Source organism: Morone saxatilis, unplaced genomic scaffold (assembly GCF_004916995.1).
Source record: "Morone saxatilis isolate NCDOM2014 unplaced genomic scaffold, NCSU_SB_2.0 Contig21, whole genome shotgun sequence".
Classification (NCBI taxonomy): domain Eukaryota; kingdom Metazoa; phylum Chordata; class Actinopteri; family Moronidae; genus Morone; species Morone saxatilis.
The window spans coordinates 16692055-16708690 of NW_023339774.1; the positions used below are offsets into that span (position 1 = coordinate 16692055).

General features: G+C 39.7%; 2 protein-coding genes across 2 annotated transcripts in view; both read right to left on the reverse strand.

Annotated features, from left to right (window-relative positions):
- The window catches only part of LOC118332721 (netrin-G2), a gene marked incomplete at its 3' end in the record, with an annotated part of 63241 nt that overhangs the window by 3164 nt on the left and 43441 nt on the right, over positions 1–16636 (reverse strand).
- On the reverse strand, positions 4932–6602 carry LOC118332722 (histidine-rich glycoprotein-like). Its single transcript, XM_035668127.1, has 4 exons — positions 6321–6602; positions 5995–6090; positions 5700–5789; positions 4932–5195 (listed from the first exon to the last, which is right to left on the reverse strand). Exons 1-4 carry the CDS (start codon positions 6418–6420, stop codon positions 5014–5016), a joined length of 468 nt encoding a protein of 155 aa, XP_035524020.1. The 5' UTR covers positions 6421–6602; the 3' UTR covers positions 4932–5013.

Below are 16636 nucleotides of genomic sequence, written 5' to 3' on the forward strand. Positions count from 1 at the left end.
TGTGTGTGTGTACATGCTTGTTTGTGTATATACGTGTGCCAGCTTGTGAGTACAGGCATGTTAATTGTGTCTGGGAATTTAATTGCATTACTGGTTGAGTAGATTATAAGCTACAGTATCATAACTGAGGGAGTTTGAGGTGAGTGATACAGTACAGTAGGTGTTTTCAGACTGCACCTGACACTGTGAAATCAGTCTGACCCTGCTTAACCTGATAGAAAACCTCCACTGCCTCTTATCTCTTTTCTCTGTTTGCTCTTCATTTCCACAGTCTTAAATTCTTTTTCATAAAGCGGTGCACAATCAGAGCTCTTAATTAAATTTTCTCTTTATAATTCATGAATTATGTGAGAGATTTTGATTGCAGGTTTTAGTGTGTGTGCTTGCACGCTTGATAAATTAAGACCTCTTTCAAATTTCACACCCTAAAACCAAAGCTAAAAAAAATTATGCTTTGGAGAATGGTGTAAGACCTTTTGTATAATTTTCCCACAGAGAAATGAAAGCCTGATATCATTTACTGTAGGATCTGCTTTGTGCAGTGAGAGGTGGAGGGGTGTTGCTCTACATTCTCGCTACGATTATCTTGGCTGAGGCTGGTACCTAATTAAGGTTTTATTAAGCTTTAGAAGTTGGCTGCAATAGTGTGCTGCAAGGCATCACTGTCCTCTAAAGAGGCGTTTACCAGGCATGTTTATGCAAATACACATTTAAATGCACATTAAAAAGTCGGAGTTTAGCTGTTTAATCAGCCGTCACATTATTATTTTATTATTGTTTGGTTGATGATGCCAGCTGAAATATTAATGAGCTGGTTTAAAGGAAGCCAGCGAGAGGAGCACCATAAAGTGCCTCTCTCAGCACTGAGGGAACCATGCTAGCAGTGGGGGAAGAACTGCCTAATTAAATATAAATGGCCAATTACTCCACAGACTAGAGAGGCAATGGGACATTGTTCCACAAATGAACGTTACAAGTCAAGATGCTGCTTTATTGGTGTTTATCAATTGTGAATTGTTAACGGTGAAAGAAACAGAGCTGCCTGCTTCAAAGAGTCTGGGAGGTTGAAATAATAATGCTAACAAGCATCTTTTCTAAAACCAATAAACAGGAATGTCAATGTAGGCAATTATTTGATGGTTTAATATGAATTTAAAGTCTAAACACTTACCTTGATCATGCACAAAAAGCAAACACAACCACGAGGGAGTCACAGATGCATAGGGAAAGAATGAGCAAAATGAAAAACATAAAACATGCAGTGATAGGAATTTTCCACAGGTTTTAGATTTGGAAAAATAGCATCCAACGAGTTTAAAATCCACTGATCTGAACCAAAGAATCCAGAGGATTTAACCAAGCTCGAGTCTCTTGTCTGTATCTTCAGACAGCGTGCTGCTCGTGTTGGTCTCTTACCTTTGAAATCATCATATACGATCCCAAACAACTGTCTGGCCTGGGGCTCTCCTGAGATCAAGAGTTTCAGAAGCCCTTAAGGGATGAAGGAATCTTTTTTTAAGATTTTTCTACCACATCATTCGCCTTGCTACAGTCATCTACGGTACTATACCCTCAAACAGCTGGAGCAGGTTTAACCTATAGGTTACTATCAGCACTACAGAGAGGTCATATGTATTAGGTGGATGGGATCCCCACTAGATTCTACCTTAAAAGAACAGGGTTGCTTTGTTCTATAAAGCTGACATAATCTTTACCTAGTGCAGTGTTTCTTAACTGGTTGAACAGAATCCAAAAGTTCCAAATTTTTGTATTCTATATGCAAATAACTAATGTTTGCTGCACCTGACTCAAGTTAAATCTGATTTGACAACTTAATATTTCACTGTTTGTGGACTGGAAACTGATGTCAAGACACTTTCAAGTATTCAAGTATCAGATCTTTTGACCTTGGAAACAGCAGTTGGTAAAACAATCCCCAATAACAAGCCTCCAAATCAGTGGTGAGATCTGTAGCTTTTCTGGAGCTTTTGATCTTGCAAGAAGATGATCGCCAACCGCCGTCTCCAAGGTCAAGAATTTAACTCTCAGTCCAACATGGATGAGAAGTCTTAAAGTGCTCAAAAAAAGAAGAAACGACATCTACACTTTTATGACAACTGGGCATGGGTGATTGAAAGCTCCCGAACCGCTACCAGTCCACCATGTGATGAAATAATTTTACCATCCCCCCAAAAAATTCAAACTGGAATTAAAAACTGTTATGGAAAACCACATCATGATTGTTCATGAAAATACTTTGCTTTCAAACTTCAGACTTAGAAAAAGCATATAGACCCATATAGGTAAATGGAGCTACGACTGCAATACTGTGCCAACTATTAACCTCGTCATGATAAATGTTGGGTCCCAATGTGCAACCAGTTACGAATCACTGTGGTATTATACTGCACGTTCAAATTTTACCTTTCTTTTTCTCTCTTTCTCTCTCTTCTCTGTCTTCATCGTCTTTCCCATGAGTGTGTTTTGGGCTCTCATGTCTCCCTCTTTCCCACTCAGATTTTTCAATGACTTGATGCACTACAAAGGAGCAACAACTCACAGATCAATCTGTATTGACGTCGCACAGATTATCTCGGGCTGTTTTACCAAACCAAATGCAAGAAACAACATCCAATGATTTGTGAGAAACATTTGGTAATATAGATCCCATTCTAAAGTAACTGGCATGGTATTTAGCACACTACAGAGCTATTTAATTTAAAAAGTATCATCCAAACAAATGGATTTGTTTGTTTATTTCAATGTCAAATTAACTTTCTTATTCTTATATCCACTGTTTTTTTATTTCTTGCCCTACAGTGTCAGTCATTGTCACATAAACATAGGATTTAGCCCTATAACGTATGTTGACTGACAGGCTATGATGAAGTTAAATATAAATTTAAACATATTTGTTGTTTCCACTTTCTCTTTTTTTCACTGTGAGCTGCCAACTTTAACACAAGTTTATCTCCTGTATATTAACTGCGCCATCAATAATCTACTCTAATATTGCTACCACTATAAATACCTCTCTTTTCAGCTTTTCTTTCGTTATGGTCCTCCCATCTCGCCCCGTGCCCAGATGAGGTTGTTATTTTGTGGCCATGGTCATGAGTCTCATGAACATGTCCTTCAAAATGATGGAGGAATGAAATACCACAGTTGTCATTGACAATATAACCAGCGGAAATATGAGGTATATTTTATGAGAATATTGCCATCACTACATAGAAAAGAAATACCTTTCCTTTCAGCATTTCTTTCCTCCTCCCTTCTCTCTCCGTGGCCAGATGAGGTTGTTCTGTGGCCATGAGTCTCATGTATGTGTCCCTCAAAATGGTGGGAGACTGAAATACCACAGTTGTCATTGAGGTATCAAGCAAAAACATTTATAGTAACTCTATGGTTTTTTCTCAACACTATAATAATCTCACAATGTCTACTTGTTGTTTTTGGTTGAACCTCAACAAAGTGAGCCTATAAATGCGAATCTGTCCTTGACTGAGTGACTGAGTGATGAAGTTGCACCACTTTGTCATCCAAGTTTACCCATTGGCAGTAGTCTACGTCTGCTTAACAACGTGGTTCCCACCTCAATCTTACCTTATGTATAAGCTTTTTCTTTAGCAGGCTAGAACAACCAGTGCTAGAGAGCTTATAGGTCTGCTCATAGAATCTAGAGTTATGGTACAAAACTAAAGTTTAATTTTTAATAGGCTTTGCCCTCTAAGGCTATCACTACTTGAATAAGGGTGAAGCAGGATGTGGTCCGTGCCCCACTGGGTCTGCACACACGACAACCGCCCACTTAAGGAAAAGTCGACGCCTAAATGGCACAGAGACAGTACAGTACCTGATTATCACCATGAGGGAATGAGACTAGAAAACCTCATAAAACCTACTGCTGTGAGAAGCAGAGATGATGGTTACGCACCGTAATAGTCCAGTATAGAGCATGGTAGCAGACAAAACAGCTTGCCATGCACAGAAAGGCATAAGTGAACAGTTAAAGCACTCCAAATTTCCACTTACTTTCCGTGTAACAAGTTTGCCACAATGTAGTTCATTGACCACACATTTTCTTAATCCCACTCCCGGTGGATTTCTGACCATTACCACCCGCTTCCGCTGTGAGTGTGTTACACTCCTGTCTGCTCCAGCAAGCATTCTGACCCTTAACTCCTGTACAATAGAGATTTTTTTTTGTCTTCTCCTGTCCAGCAGGTGAAAAGATGTTATTTTAATGAGAAATTGAAAACATGCCAGATTTGCCTTGCTTTGCTGTTGTTTTGTAAAACCGTGCTGTAATCTTCTTTTCAACTTTATCTGTTGACTCCAACTCCATCCTTCTGGTGGATGCAAACTAAATCCCAGGACCCGTAGTTTATTTTTTGACTGCCAGCAACAAAGTTAAAACTGCCCTCTTTTGTGAGATTTGCATTGGGTCCCAATCCCAATGCAGTCCTCTACCACACACGGTCCAGCCATATGCTAAGTTGCAACCTAGTCTTTTTTACTTGGACCTTTTCTGCTCTTGCCCTTATCTTGACTCTCAAATAAAGAGATGTCAAGTGCCAAATTAAGATTTACTACTACTGTCTACTATTTAGTGTAACACGGGCAACTTCAGCATGTGAATCTAAAAGGCAATTGCTCCCATGACATATAAAACAGATACCTTTTCTGTCATGATGCCCCTCTTCCCTGTGCCCAGATGAGGTTGTTGGTTTGTGGCCATGAGTCTCATGTCCATGTCCCTCAGACTTGTGGGAGACTGAAACACCACAATTGGCATCAACATAAGTAGCAAAAATGGATGTATATTTCTGCTGTTTCCCGTTTTTAGGCGGGCATTTTGCACTACAAGAACATGGTCATTACTATATATATATACCTGTATGCCCCTCCTCCTCCCTTTTCGGCCCGTGCCCAGTTGAGGCTGTTGTTTTGTGGCCATGAGTATCATGTCCATGTCCCTCAAAATTGTGGGAGACTGACACACCACAATCGTCACTGACATAAGTGAAAATATGAGGTACATTTTATGAAAAGATTGCCACGACTGTGAATAAACAAGATACCTTTCCTTTCAGCTTTTCTTTCCTCCTCCTCTCTTTTCTCCCCGTGCCCAGATGAAGTGGTTGTTTTGTGGCCATGAGTCTCATGTCCATGTCCCTCAAAATTGTGGGAGACTGGAACACCACAATTATCATGAACATAAGAAAAAATTACTTGTGAGATTAATTCTTAAGCTTCAATTGATCCAAAGGCTGTCATGTCACAGAAGAGACATTTCTGCTCATTTCAGTTTTTAGAATCCCGTTTTTTGGCTATAAGCTCGTAAGTTCAGCTTGCTGTAAAAGTTTAGCACTGCATAGTAAACTTCACCATCTACAAGGACATTGCCAAGATACCTTTCCTTTCAGCTTTTCCTTCTTTATGCTCTCCCTCATGCCCATGCCCAGGTGAGGTTAGTTTGTGGCTGTGAGTCTCTTGTACGTGTCCCTCAGACTTGTGGGAGACTGACACAACATTTTTAATTGATATAGCAAGCAATGACTTTGTGTTTAATTTTTCAGAGACCCATTTTTTCAGGCCTAACTAGTGGTGAAAGCTTTTCTACTGCATATTTCTATGATTATGTATGTCAACTACAGTTAGCCACAGCTACCACTGCCGTACAGATAAGGTTATACCTTTATGTTCCTCCTCGTGCCCAGATGAGGTTGTTGGTTTGTGACCATGAGTCTCATGTCCATGTCCATGTTCATCAAAATTATGGGATACTGAAACACCATAATAGTCATTATCAAGACAATCAAAAGTTTAGATACAGTTTTTGTTCTTTCAAGTTTTCGAAGGCCAATTAATTTTTCACAGTGATTTGCCAAGATTAACTCATGGTGAACTGTTTTTCTACTGCATATTTCCATCACTACATGTTAACTACAGTTAGCCACAGCTACCACTGCAGTACAGATATGATTGTACCTTTATGCTCCTCCCCGTGCCCAGGTGAGGTTGTTGGTTTGTGACCATGAGTCTCATGTCCATGTCCAAGTCCATGTCCATCAAAATTATGGGAGACTAAAACACCATAATCGTAATTATCAAGACAATGAAAAATGTAGGTACAGTTTTTGTTTTTTCAAATTATCAGAGACCAATTTTTGGTAGTAAGTTGTCAAGTATAACTTGTGGTGAAAGGTTATCTGCGGCATATTTCCATCACTATATGTTAATTACAGTTAGTCACAGCCACCGCAACAGCACATATAAGGCTATACCTCTATGCTCTTCCTCCTGTCAGGATATACCTTTATGCTCCTCCTCCCCGTGCCCAGATGAGATTGTTGTTTTGTGGCCATGACTCTCATGTCCATGTCCCTCAGACTTGTGGGAGACTGGGAACAACATCACAGTTGTCAATACAATAACAACCAAAAATCTAGTAAACTATATATAAATATGTATAAGCTTAGCCTATCTACTGCATATTTCCATCACTACAGGCAAACTACAGTATACTTGCTACCACTACATACAAAAAATACTGCTTTTCAGTTTTTCTCTCTTTTTATCTTCTACTCCCATCTACAGATAGCCACAGCCACCACTACAGTACATATAAGGATATACCTTTATGTTCCTCCTCCACCCTTTTCTCCCCATGCTCAGATGAGCTTTTGTGGCCATGATTCTCATGTCCATGTCCCTCAGACTTGTGGGAAACTGAAACCACACTGCAATTGTTAATACAAAAAAACAAAACAAGCAAAAATCTAGATATATTTATGTTTTTTTCTAATTTATTAAAGGGCAAAAGTTAAGTTTGTCTACTGCACATTTGCACAAGTAAACTATATATCAATCTACATATATTGTAGTATGTTTATATTCTCTCCACCAGTTCACATAAACATTATACCTGTGTGTATAGGTAGATGTGTGTTCTCGCCGTGCTCTAATGAAATTGTTGTGTGATGGCCATGAGTCTCGTGTCCGTGTCCCTCAGACTTGTGGGAGACTGTCCCACCATAATCATCATTGACATATCAAGGAAAAGCACCACAAAAGTTTAATTTTATTTTTGTTCTTCCTCCTCAGCATTCTAAATAATAAACAATATATATATTTGTTATTTTGTCACTAGATCCATTATTCATCCATTCCAGCTTTCTCTTTCCTTGACCTTTAGCTTCACTGTCTGTCTGAGACAAAAATATTTGTTTGTGAGGAATATGATTTGATTTCATTAGAGGAACGTTATGGGCTCCTCTGTATAAACAGATTTTTTGATTAATATCCTTTTTTTTTGCTATGTCTGCTTGTGTTGCACTTTGTTGCATTTTGTTTTTATCAATGCGCCAACTTCTCCACCTCAACCAAGTGTAAAACTTGACTTTTTAAAACATTTTTGGTGTTTCCACTGCAAATGGAAACTGTGCTTAAAAACGGGTAGCTGGAAACACACTTACTGAACAGACAGATGCACATAGTAACATTTCTGCTGTTTTCAGTTTACAGTTTATAGAGGCTGTTTTTATGCCGTGAGTTGCAAAGTTTAACTCCATAATAAAAGTCTATCAAATGCAACTGCATCACAAGTAAACCACAGTATGCAACAGTTCCTCCATTAAATAAAACAAATACCTTTATTTTCAGCTTGTCTTTCTTTATGCTCATCCTTCTCCCTTTCCTCCCCGTGCTCAGATGAGGTTGCTGTTTTGTGGCCATGAGTCTCATGTACGTGTCCCTCAAAATTATGGGAGACTAACACACCACAATCATCACTGTCATAACAAGCAAAAATATGAGTACATATTTTATGAGAAAATTGCCACCACTACACATGAAACAGATACCTTTTCTCTCAGCTTTCTCTTCCACCTCCTCCCTTTTCACTCCGTGCTCAGATGAAGTTTTGTGGCCATGAGTCTCATGCATGTGTCCCTCAGACATATAAGGGACTGCCGCCACAAGTCATCATTGCCATAAGCAAAGCCAGTGAGCAAGCAGAAATAATTTAGATAGGGCACATGTGTTGCTGTCAGTTGCCATGTTTAACTAGTGGTAAAAGTTTATCTACTGCATATTTCCATCACTACAATTTAACTACAGTTAGCCACAGCCAGCACTACAGTAGCTATAAGGTTGTACCTTTATGCTCCTCCCTGTGCCCAGATGAGGTTGTTGGTTTGTGACCATGAGTCTCATGTCCATCAAAATTATGGGAGACTGAAACACCATAATCTTCATTATCAAGACAATCAAAAGTTTGGATACAGTTTTTGCTGTTTCAAGTTCTGAAAGGCCAATTTTTCTTGATGATTTGCCAAGATAAACTCATGAACTGTTTTTCTACTGCGTATTTTCCATCACTACATGTTAACTACAGTTAACCACAGCCAGCACTACAGTAGCTATAATGTTGTACCTTTATGCTCCTCCCCATGCCCAGATGAGGTTGTTGGTTTGTGACCATGAGTCTCATGTCCATGTCCAAGTCCATGTCCATCAAAATTATGGGATACTGAAACACCATAATCTTTATTATCAAGACAGTCAAAAGTTTAGATACAGTTTTTGCTCTTTCAAGGTTGCACAGGCCATTTTTTCGCAGTGATTTGCCAAGATTAACTCATGAACTGTTTTTCTACTGCATATTTCCATCACTACATGTTAACTACAGTTAGCCACAGCTACCACTGCAGTACAGATAAGATTGTACCTTTATGTTCCTCCCCTTGCCCAGATGAGGTTGTTGGTTTGTGACCATGAGTCTCGTGTCCATGTCCATGTCCATCAAAATGATGGGAGACTAAAACACCATAATGGTCATTATCAAGACAATCAAAAATGTAGATACAGTTTTTGTTGTTTCAGGTTATCAGAGGTGGTAAGTTGTCAAGTATAACTCGTGGTAAAAGGTATCTAATGCATTTCCATCACTACACAACTACAGTTAATCACAGCAACCACAACAGCACATATAAGGCTATACCTCTATGCTCCTCCTCCCCGTGCCCAGATGAGGTTGTTGTTTTGTGGCCATGAGTCTCATGTCCATGTCCCTCAGACTTATGGGAGACTGAAACCACACCACACCACAATTGTGATTGAAATAACAAGCAAAAATAGATAATAAGGTAAATTATATATGCAGTTTTCTCAGAAAACAAAAACACTATGACACTACTGTTGGGGTCAAACTAAGATTCAGCACTATAGCTTAAGTTTGTTGTTTTCCAATTTCATGGGACCATTCTCTTCTTTAGGTTTCCGTGTTTAACTTTTGGGGAAAGTTTAGCCTATCTACTGTACTGCATATTCCCATCACTACAGGCAAACTACAGTTAGCCACAGCCAGCACTACAGCCCATATAAGGATGTACCTCTATTCTCCTCCTCCTCCTCCCTTTTTTGCCCGTGACCAGATGAGGCTGCTGCTTTGTGGCCATGAATGTCATGTCCATGTCCCTCAGATGTGTTGGAAACTGAAACACCACAATTGTGATTTAAATAACAAGCCAACACTTCTTTGCAACCTAAACAACCAATAAACTAATAATCCATCTATACCAAATTTAAGTTCACCAATGGGCAATAATTTGATACATTTCTAATCCATTCCAGTTTACACTGGACCTGTTAAAGATTTAGCAGCACTTCTAAAGTAAGTATAAGGTAAATAAGAATATACCTTGCAAATATTCATTTTGGTCTACTGCACATGTGAACAACAAGTAAACTACAGTATATAAATCTACATATATTGTAGTAGATTTATATACTCTCCACCACTACACACATAAACAATACCTGTGTGCTCGATTTTTCTTTCTTTCTCCTCCTCCCTTTCCTGCCCGTGCTCGGATGACGTTTTGTGGCCATGAGTCTCATGTACGTGTCCCTCAGACTTGTGGGAGACTGACACACACCATTTTTCATTATCAAGCATGCTGCTTCTAGTTTCTAGTTTTCATGAGCCTGTTTTTTGCTTTTAAGTTGCCACGTTTGATTTTTTAAAAGTTTATCTACTGCCTATTTCTGTCACTATTGTTATTTACAGGTTGCTATAGCCACAACTACTGTTCAAGGATATACCTTTATGCTCCTCCTCCTCGTGCCTTTTCTCCCCGTGCTCAGATGAGGTTGTTTTGTGGCCATGAGTCTCGTGTGTGTGTCCCTCAGACTTGTGGGAGACTGACACACAACAACAGTTTTCAATGTCAAAACAAGCAAAAATGTCAGAAATGCATGCTATTTTTGGTCTAGGTTTAGGGTTATTTTCGGTGTTCAGTTTTTTTAAACTCATATGAAAGCTTACTGCTGTTTAAAGCATACTGCATATTTCAGCCAATGCATTTTAACTACAGCTATAACTACAACTACAGTACATATAAAAGAGATACCTTTGTGCTCCTCGGCCTCCCTTTCCTCCCCGTGCTCAAATGAGGTTGTTGTTTTGTGGCCATGTGCCTCATGAACGTGAACCTCAGACATGTGGGGTACTGGAACACCATAATTGTCATTAAGAATAGGGTTAGGGTCTATTTTTGGTGCTGTATTGACGTTAACAAGCAAACATTTTGATACATTTCTTCTGTTTCTGGTTTTCAGGGGCCCATTTTACGCCGTAATTTATCTTACGGTTAGTTAGTTAGTTAGCTTGGGGGGGAAAGTTTATCTACACTGTATCACAAGTAAATTACAGTATGTAAATCTAGGAGAACATTGCCTCCACTACTTATGAAACAAATACCTTTCCTTTGAGCATGTCTTTCCTCCCCGTGCTCAGATGAGGTTTCTGTCTTGTGGCCATGAGTCTCGTGTGTGTGTCCCTCAGACTTGTGGGAGACTGAAACACCACAATTGTCATAAGACTAGATATATTTCTGCCATGTTTTGCAGTGAGCTACTAAGTCTATCCCGTCTGAAAGCGTATGTAGTGCATATTTCAATTTTGCTTTAGCTACAGCTATAAATACAGTACAAAACAAGGATATACCTTTATGCTCATCTTCCTGCCTTTTCTCTCCGTGCTCAGATGAGGTTGTTATTTTGTGGCCATGAGTCTCATGTACGTTTCCTTCAGACATATGATGGGAGACTGAAACACCATAATTATCTAAGTAAAAATCAAGATATATTTCTGACATATTTTGCTGTGTATTGCAAAGTAGATTTTTTATCACACATCTGAACAAGTAAATTACAGTATATAAATCTACATATATTGAAGTAGATTTATATACTCTCCACCACTATACATTAAACTATACCTGTGTGCTCAGTTTTTCTTCCTTTCTCCTCCTCCTTTTCCTCCCCGTGCTCAGATGAGGTTTTGTGGCCATGAGCCTCATGTAAGTGTCCCTCAGACTTGTGGAAGACTGACACACAGCATTTTTTCATCATCATAGCACGCAAAAAACTTCCATACATTTCTGATGCTTCCCATTTTTAGTGTTCAGGAAGCATTTATTCCTATAAGTTGCCATGGTTAATTTATGTACTATATATTTCCATCACTAGAGTTAACTACAGCCACCACTACAGTGCATATATACCTTTATGCTCCTCCTCTTCCATTTTCTCCCCATGTCCAAAAGAGGCTGTTGTTTTGTGGCCATGAATTTCATGTCCGTGTCCCTCAAAATTATGGGAGACTGAAACACCACAATCGTCATCGATATAATAAGCAAAATTATGAGGTAAATTTTCTGAAAATATTGGCCAGCACATAAAAACGAGATACCTTTTATTTCAGCTTTTCTTTCCTCTTCCTTACTTCCCTTTCCATGCTCAGATGAGGTTTGGAGGCCATGAGTCTCATGTACATGTCCCTCAGACTTATGGTAGACTGTCAGACCACAATCATCAAGCAAAAACATCTTATGGTATAAATTATATATACTCTTTTCTCTGCACACCACATCCTTACTTCATCTTACTGTCTGTTTTTCATTTCTTGCCCTTCAGCTTCAGTTATTGTCTCAGATAAAAATATGACACTGCTGGTGGTGCCAAAATTATGATTTAGCAGTGTCGCTTATGTTGACTGACAGACTATCATGTCAGTGAAAAGATAAATTTAGATACATTTCTGCTGTTTTCAGTTTTTAGGGTCCCACTTGTCACTGTGAGCTGTCAAATTTAAAGTTTATCTACTGCATGTTTACTGCAGTAAAAGTAAACTACAGTATATAAATCTACGAGAACATTTCCACTACTACCTATAAAGAAATACCTGTCTTTTCAGTTATTCTTTCTTTTTCCTTTTTCTGCCCATGCTCAGATGAGGTTGTTGTTTTGTGGCCAAGAGTCTCATGTCCATGTCCATGTCCCTCAGACTTGTGGGAAACTGTCGCGCCACAATCGTCATTAACACAACAAGAACAGACATCGTATGAGGTATTTTACATGCTCTTTCCTCAGCAACCTGAACAATAAGAACTTTATAATTAGGCTGATACTGCAGTGGGTAAAGATTACTGATATCATCTGCCTTTCTCTCCCTTCCCATCTTCCTCCGAGACCTTGTTTTCCTTTTCTCTTCCTTTCTCTCTCTGTCAGATAGTGGATTGCCCCATCAGGGGCCTCAGCCCTGGGCTTGGGAAAAAGCTGTGAGAGTCAGAGAGGCTTGAGAAACTCCTTCATCACTACACTTTGACTCTGGGTGTGAAAGAAATGACATGCACTTCCTTTTATCTGAATGTCATGAAATTTTCTGACTGGCACTTGTTCTAACTCTCCGTATGTGCTTGTTTCTTTGTTCTCCCATAATAGAAAAAGGAGTTCTGTGACTGCTCTTATTTTTGTGCTGTATTTACCCAAAATATTAATATTCATAGGAAGCTATATGCTCTTTTGTATAACAGTAACATCTTCTCATGGGTGTATTTCCTTATGTTGAGATTTAATGCCCTCTGTGGTGCACACAAAGCATCTCGAATCAACATAGGTACTAGACACAACTTAGCACACACATACTGCTTTTACTGCATTTTTAATTGTCTCTTGCTTAAATTTTCCCTTTCCTTCCCTTTTTCTCTGTATGTTCCACTTTCCCAGAGGGCTTTAAGCCATTCCCAGGATCCTTTGCTTCAAGTTTTAGGGCTACTTTGAGCATAAATAAAGGAAAAGAAATGTGAAACTACTTCAGTTTATGGATCAAGTCTTACCTTTACCTCTCCATTTACTGCAACACAGGCACAATTCAGTAAATCAAGATAAAACAGTCCTCACAAAGTTGATTAAGACTAAAAATACAGATAACGTCACGTGAAGTGACCATACTGTGCACGTCATTGAGGGACTAATGATCACCAGACCGCTAGAGAATACAGTGAGGCATCCTTCCATCTGTGTTTCCCCTTGAGGTGTTTTTGTACAGGCGATGTACGTCTCCAGTTATTCTTCAGAAGGGGGCATCCTGCAAGCATCCTGCTCCCCTGCGGAGCGTCCCCCTTCAGGCTATCTCCCACCCACTCGCTCCCCTTCATCCCTCCCCCTCCTTGGGGCTCCAGTGAGACAGGACGCCAGCAGCTGTTCTCACAGCACCCTGGACCATTTCACACAATTGGCATCATGCCATCATTACATCTCATCAAAGTAACCCCTGCCTACGTCTACTCATGTCCAACTCTGGCCCCACCAGACCTACTCTCTCACACATCTGTCAGGGCTGCACACACACATGCATGCACACACTGGCTGAAAAAAAAGGTCTCTTGTGGGAAAGCAGGATTCTGCATCACGATTGTTTCATAGGCTGATGTAGCACAGCAGTGAGCATAAACGCATTTAATCTCAGTAACCCATACTGCCTTGGGGGTAGGAGTGATTCAAACTGTTCTTGGCATTTATCTCAATCAGCTCAGCCTGAACTGTCAGACACTGGCAGCCAGAGTATTTGGGGTTCCCACTTGCTCTATACTGACTGAAAGAAGAGGACCTGAAAGACCACGTGATCCTTTTATTTATATCTTGACACTTCGTACAATTTTGTAATCTACCGCAGTAAATTGAGATTAATGTTGGGGGATGTTTTGGGCTTAGTTCTGATTCTGTCTCTCCTGTTACTTCTATATCTTGTCACTCTGATCCCGTGGCTGGTGCTCCACAATTCTCTCAATGTCTCTCAAATGATGCAAAGACAATGTCAAACGAACTCAGACTTTGAACAAACCTTGTACTTGCACACCCTCTTTTTGTGTCTCTCCACCCCTCAAATCTGCCTCTCACTCACTCACCCACATTAACTAGATTTCACTGCCACTACCTAAATTGAATAAGCGTCTCTGACATGCAATATGATGCTGAACAACATAAGATTATGATAGCTGGCGTATATGAGCATGTTAGTGACTTTTACCTCCTGAAAATTGTCCATTTCAGAGGGGTTCCGCACCATAAAAACCATAATGCTGGCTGGAAATGAAAATGATCTCCTGATTCTAAATTAGATTATTCTATTTTCTGGCAGCCTCTACTCTACTCTATATCTACTGTCATCTAGAGCTATGGGTGTGCCTTACCTCCTGTCTCACTATGTCTTGGCTCTGAGTGTCTTTCCTCTCTTTTGAACTGGCTTGTATGATGCTGAACATGAGTCTGGGGGTGGAAGATGGACTCTGCTTTGATTGAATGGTGATGATGATCAACAGCCGAATGATGTGTGGGCTCCTTTGGGACTGCGTGAGACAGATGTGAATGTTCAGGGATTGTATCTGAAGGTGTGAACTTCTCTAGTGTCAGGGAAACTCTGTGCTTCTCTGACTGAGAGGATGCTGAAGGAGGGAGGACCTCTGCCGCAACAGGAAGTGTGTCAGATTCTCCCATGGGTATCAGTGGATGCTCAGACAAAGGGCTGGTGGGTAACAGATTGTCTGTTAGCGAGGTTGAGCTGGGTTCTGCTGGTGGAGCTCTGGTGTCTGTTGCATCAGGTGCATGAGGACAGAGAATGTAAATGAAATGAAGAATGAGCAGGCTAATACATTAGCATAAGAGATGCTGCCTCAGATTGTTTATCCAAAGAAAGCTTTCCTTTCTTAGCTTTCTTTTTTTTCTCCTTCAAATGTGCACACACACACACACAAGCATGCACATTCACACAGAAGTGAGAACACCAATGAAAGTGTGATTTCACACTGCTGAGATAGGCTAAACTCAAAAGCTGTTCCAAAACCCTTTCAGTGCTGGAAAATTGTGTTTTTCTTGCAAAACACAGTGACTGTTAAAGGTGTGACTATTGTTAATATGGTTGTAAAAATGAAATCACACACTGTTTGTCAAAGTGTATTACTCTGTTTTACACTTACAATCTTGTGTATGGATGTGTGCATATGTGTTTGCACACAGTCAGTTTTGTCATCTCTAAATCAGAGAGAACACTGCAAAATAATGGTCATCTTTCACCGCAATGGCAATCAATTAGTGATCTATAAATACAGCACTGAGCAGTGGTACAATATACTGAGTTTATGCATTCAGACATAATGCAAAGCATAAAACCCCTGGTATAAATTTCCCTGTTAAAACTATTCTGATGTCCTGCCTAATCATCACACTATTTTCCACTAATGTGAAGCTAAAATGGTTCCGTAGCTTCATTTTTATTCAGCAGTTAGTTAATGAGAGAAAATAACAGAATTGTGATGCTAGACATTCAGTTTGTTGCTGCCGCACTTTTCTTTGTGAGGAGATTTTCTAGAATTACTCCATTTACTGGTCTGGTGGTACCTGATAATAAAGATTCACAGTCAGTTGCTACAAATATCTATCTAATAATATCTGTTTTTATCTCTTTTGGTCTACAATTGTTACTTAAAACATGTGATGTGAACAAGACCAACTACATCAAAGCTGCCTTGTAACACACCAGTGGTGTTATGACACTTTTTGACAAAAAGCATAAAACTCATTCTATTTCTAAACCACTACATAACATTTAGTTCAAATCATTCTGTTCCCTGAAGGACAGTGGGTTGTCCACTACCATATAAAGTATATATTTAATGAGAAAGTTGGAAAGCAGTGATGGAGAAAGTGTCGACCAGGCACAGGAAAGAGGGATCTGGCAGGCTTTAATCTCAGGCTAGCAGGGGATTTGGGGTCCAGGGTTTTTGTAAGCTCTACATCATCGATAATAGCAGGAGTTTACATAACTTTTAACCATCTTACTCATCTATTCTAGTATAATCACACTGCAGTCATGACTAAATTACATTATGCACAAAAAGTCTCATACTACCTAGTTTGCAAGTGCCTACCTTCACTTAGACCAAAATGATGAGGGTTTAGAGAGTTGAAATGTGAGCTCCCAACCCCAGAAACAGAGCCGCTGGAGGCATTGGACTCTGTATGTAGAAATAAAAGGTGAAAAAAAAGGCAATGGCAAGGTCTTTAGTATCATTTTCAGCCATGCAACAGCGCCATCACTCTCTCATGAAGTGAATCTAAGCTGATTCATTACATAATCCTGTGACATGTGCCTGTCTCTCTGTACAGATGGACTCACTAACTGTCCCATGACACACTCTCTGGCACACACACACACGCACACACTTCAGCGAGCACACAGTGTTGGTTCGTGTACATTCCCTGCTCGGACACATTTTCAGGTGTCTTT

What these genes read in the sequence shown, in the direction of transcription:
- LOC118332722 (XM_035668127.1), bottom strand. Translation starts at nt 6,420, where the DNA reads ATGTTGTTCCCAGTCTCCCACAAGTCTGAGGGACATGGACATGAGAGT. An exon ending in CGGGGAGGAGGAGCATAAAG is followed by an intron (nt 6,091 to 6,320) that starts GTATATCCTGAC and finishes ATGGTGTTTTAG; the next exon opens with TCTCCCATAATTTTGATGGA. An exon ending in GCACGGGGAGGAGCATAAAG is followed by an intron (nt 5,790 to 5,994) that starts GTACAATCATAT and finishes ATGGTGTTTCAG; the next exon opens with TATCCCATAATTTTGATGAA.